The sequence below is a fragment of the Galeopterus variegatus genome, unplaced genomic scaffold, assembly GCF_000696425.1.
Source record: "Galeopterus variegatus unplaced genomic scaffold, G_variegatus-3.0.2 Scaffold4, whole genome shotgun sequence".
In the NCBI taxonomy this organism is placed as follows: Eukaryota; Metazoa; Chordata; class Mammalia; order Dermoptera; family Cynocephalidae; genus Galeopterus; species Galeopterus variegatus.
This window is the reverse complement of record NW_007726115.1, coordinates 112,102-114,306: the sequence shown is the minus strand read 5'-3', so window position 1 is coordinate 114,306 and position 2,205 is coordinate 112,102. Positions and strand designations below refer to the sequence as shown.

General features: G+C 44.1%; 1 protein-coding gene across 1 annotated transcript in view; it reads left to right on the top strand.

Annotated features, from left to right (window-relative positions):
* Positions 1 to 1,793: 1,793 nt before the first annotated feature.
* HEBP2 (heme binding protein 2) overlaps positions 1,794 to 2,205 on the top strand; it is an 8,547-nt gene continuing 8,135 nt past the window's right edge. Inside the window, exon 1 of the mRNA XM_008575415.1 lies at positions 1,794 to 2,018. Coding sequence (XP_008573637.1) covers positions 1,794 to 2,018 — 225 coding nt within the window. The remainder of the gene's footprint in view (positions 2,019 to 2,205) is intronic.

Sequence of the window (2,205 nt, the reverse complement as noted above, 5' to 3'; positions counted from 1 at the left end):
TATATTCCAAACCCTAAAAAATGAATGTCTCCAAATTTAGCCCCAGTTTTTCTACAAATAAAATGCTTTCCCCCTAAAAAGGCATTGAAAACTGTAAAAAACATTACGAAGATTAAAAGAACAGATTTCTTAACCAACAATGTAAATTACTTACTTTTCCTATTTAAAAAAAAAAAACCTGCAATAAAGTAAAATCATATTCTTAACTTTGCAAAGTCACCTAAGCAATGGGTCACATCTGTTACATAGTTAAAATAAGCAGGCTATTTTTAAAAATATGTCAAAATTCATTATTGAGCTCTCACTAAATAATTCAACCTTAGCTGTGCATAATAATAGATTTGATATAACCACTAGAAAGTCCACAGGCCACTGCACAGTTGTTTGAGGGAGGGAAGGACAAGGAAAAGAGAGAACATCTATTGTTTTAAAAGCACTAGTCCCATACAATGGGATATTTTCCAGCAATAAAAAAGAATGAAGTACTGGTACACGCTACAACATGGATGGATCTTGAAAACATTATAGTAAGTGAAAGATGTCAGTCACAAAATATCACATGTTATATGATTCTGTCTGTATGAAATATCCAAAAGAGGCAAATCCATAGAGACAGAAAGTAGATTAAGGACTGCCAGAGGTTGGGGAGGAGGAAAGATGGGAGTGTATGCGGTTTCATTTTGAACTGATGGAATGTTTTGGAATTAGATGGTGGCGATGGTTGAGCAACATAGTGAATATACTAAAAACTGCTGAACTGTGCATCTTAAAATAGTGAATTTTATGTAATGTGAATATCTCAAAAAAAATTTTTTAAAGCACTAGACACACCCACTAGATGATTATAATCAAAAAGCCAGATAATAACAAGTGTTGGTGAAAATGTGGAAAAACAGAATTCTCATACCCTGCTGGTAAGAATGTAAAATGGTTTAAAAAAAAAAAGTCTGGCAGTTCCAAGAAAGCTAAATATAGAGTTACCATTTGACCCAACAATTCCACTCCTGGATATTTACCTAAGGGAAATGAAAACATACATCCACACAAAAACTTGTACAAGAATGTTTATAGCAGCATTATGTATAATAGCCAAAAGTCTGAAACAACCCAAACGTCCGTCAATGAATGAATGGATAAAATGTTTATCCAAGGGAATATTGTTCAGCCATAAAGAGGAATGAAGTACTGATACATGCTACAACCTAGATGAACCTTGAAAATATTTTGCTAAGTGAAAGAAACTAGTGACAAAGGACCTCATACTAGTATGATTCCATTCATAGGAAATGTCCAGAACAGACGAGCCTATATTAGTAGTATACTAGAAGTTGTCCAGGCCTGGTGGATTGTGCATTGGAAAGTGGTAACTAAAGGGGATTTCTTTAAAGGGGTGGGGAAGGTTATGAAAATGTTAGAAAATTGTGGTTATGGTTGTGCGACTGTAAATATACTAGAAACCATTGAACAGTACATTTTAAATGGGTGAACTGTATGATATGTGAATTATGTCTCATCGCTTGGAAAAAATAAAGAGTACTTCTAACTAAAAATTTTAAAAAGCACTAGGGTCTGGCCTTGGCGCCCTCACCACGCCCCCGTCCTGTTAGGTCTGGTGGAATGACTCAGGGGGTCATTTTGGGGAAAAAATTAAGAAACCAGGACAGTTCAAGATTCCCCATCATCTCCACTCGCCAGTGGCCTTGAAGGCCGCCTGGGACCTAGGTCGCTGTCTAGGTGTGATTAGGGCCGCTTGCCCTGGCCGGGCCGCCCGACCCGACCCACGCGTGGGGCGCATGGCCGCAGGGGTGCGGGCAGATGCTCCCTCTCGCCTTTCTCTGAGCTCAGCCGCGCCGAGACCCCCGCGCGGGGCAGGCGGCCGCTCACGCCGCTGCTCAGGAGGAGACCGGCAGCCGAAGCGGCTCGCAGCGCGGGTGTGGCCGCGGGAGAGGCGCCCAAACCGGTTCCACAGAAACCGCGCCAGCCGGCTGCTCCGGCCTCCTCCACCCCGGCTCCCCACGGTGGGCACCTCTGCGTGCGCGTTCCTTTAAAAACAGGGCGAGGGCGGGAGGAAAGCCAGGCAGCCGCGGGCCCCGCCACCCTGTCTCCAGGTTCAGCTCCCCCTGCCCGGGGGAGGGTGACTGTGCAGGGAGCGCGGCCTCGGTCGAAGACGCCCGCGGTCCGGACCGGCCTCCTCTCGCTCGCGGC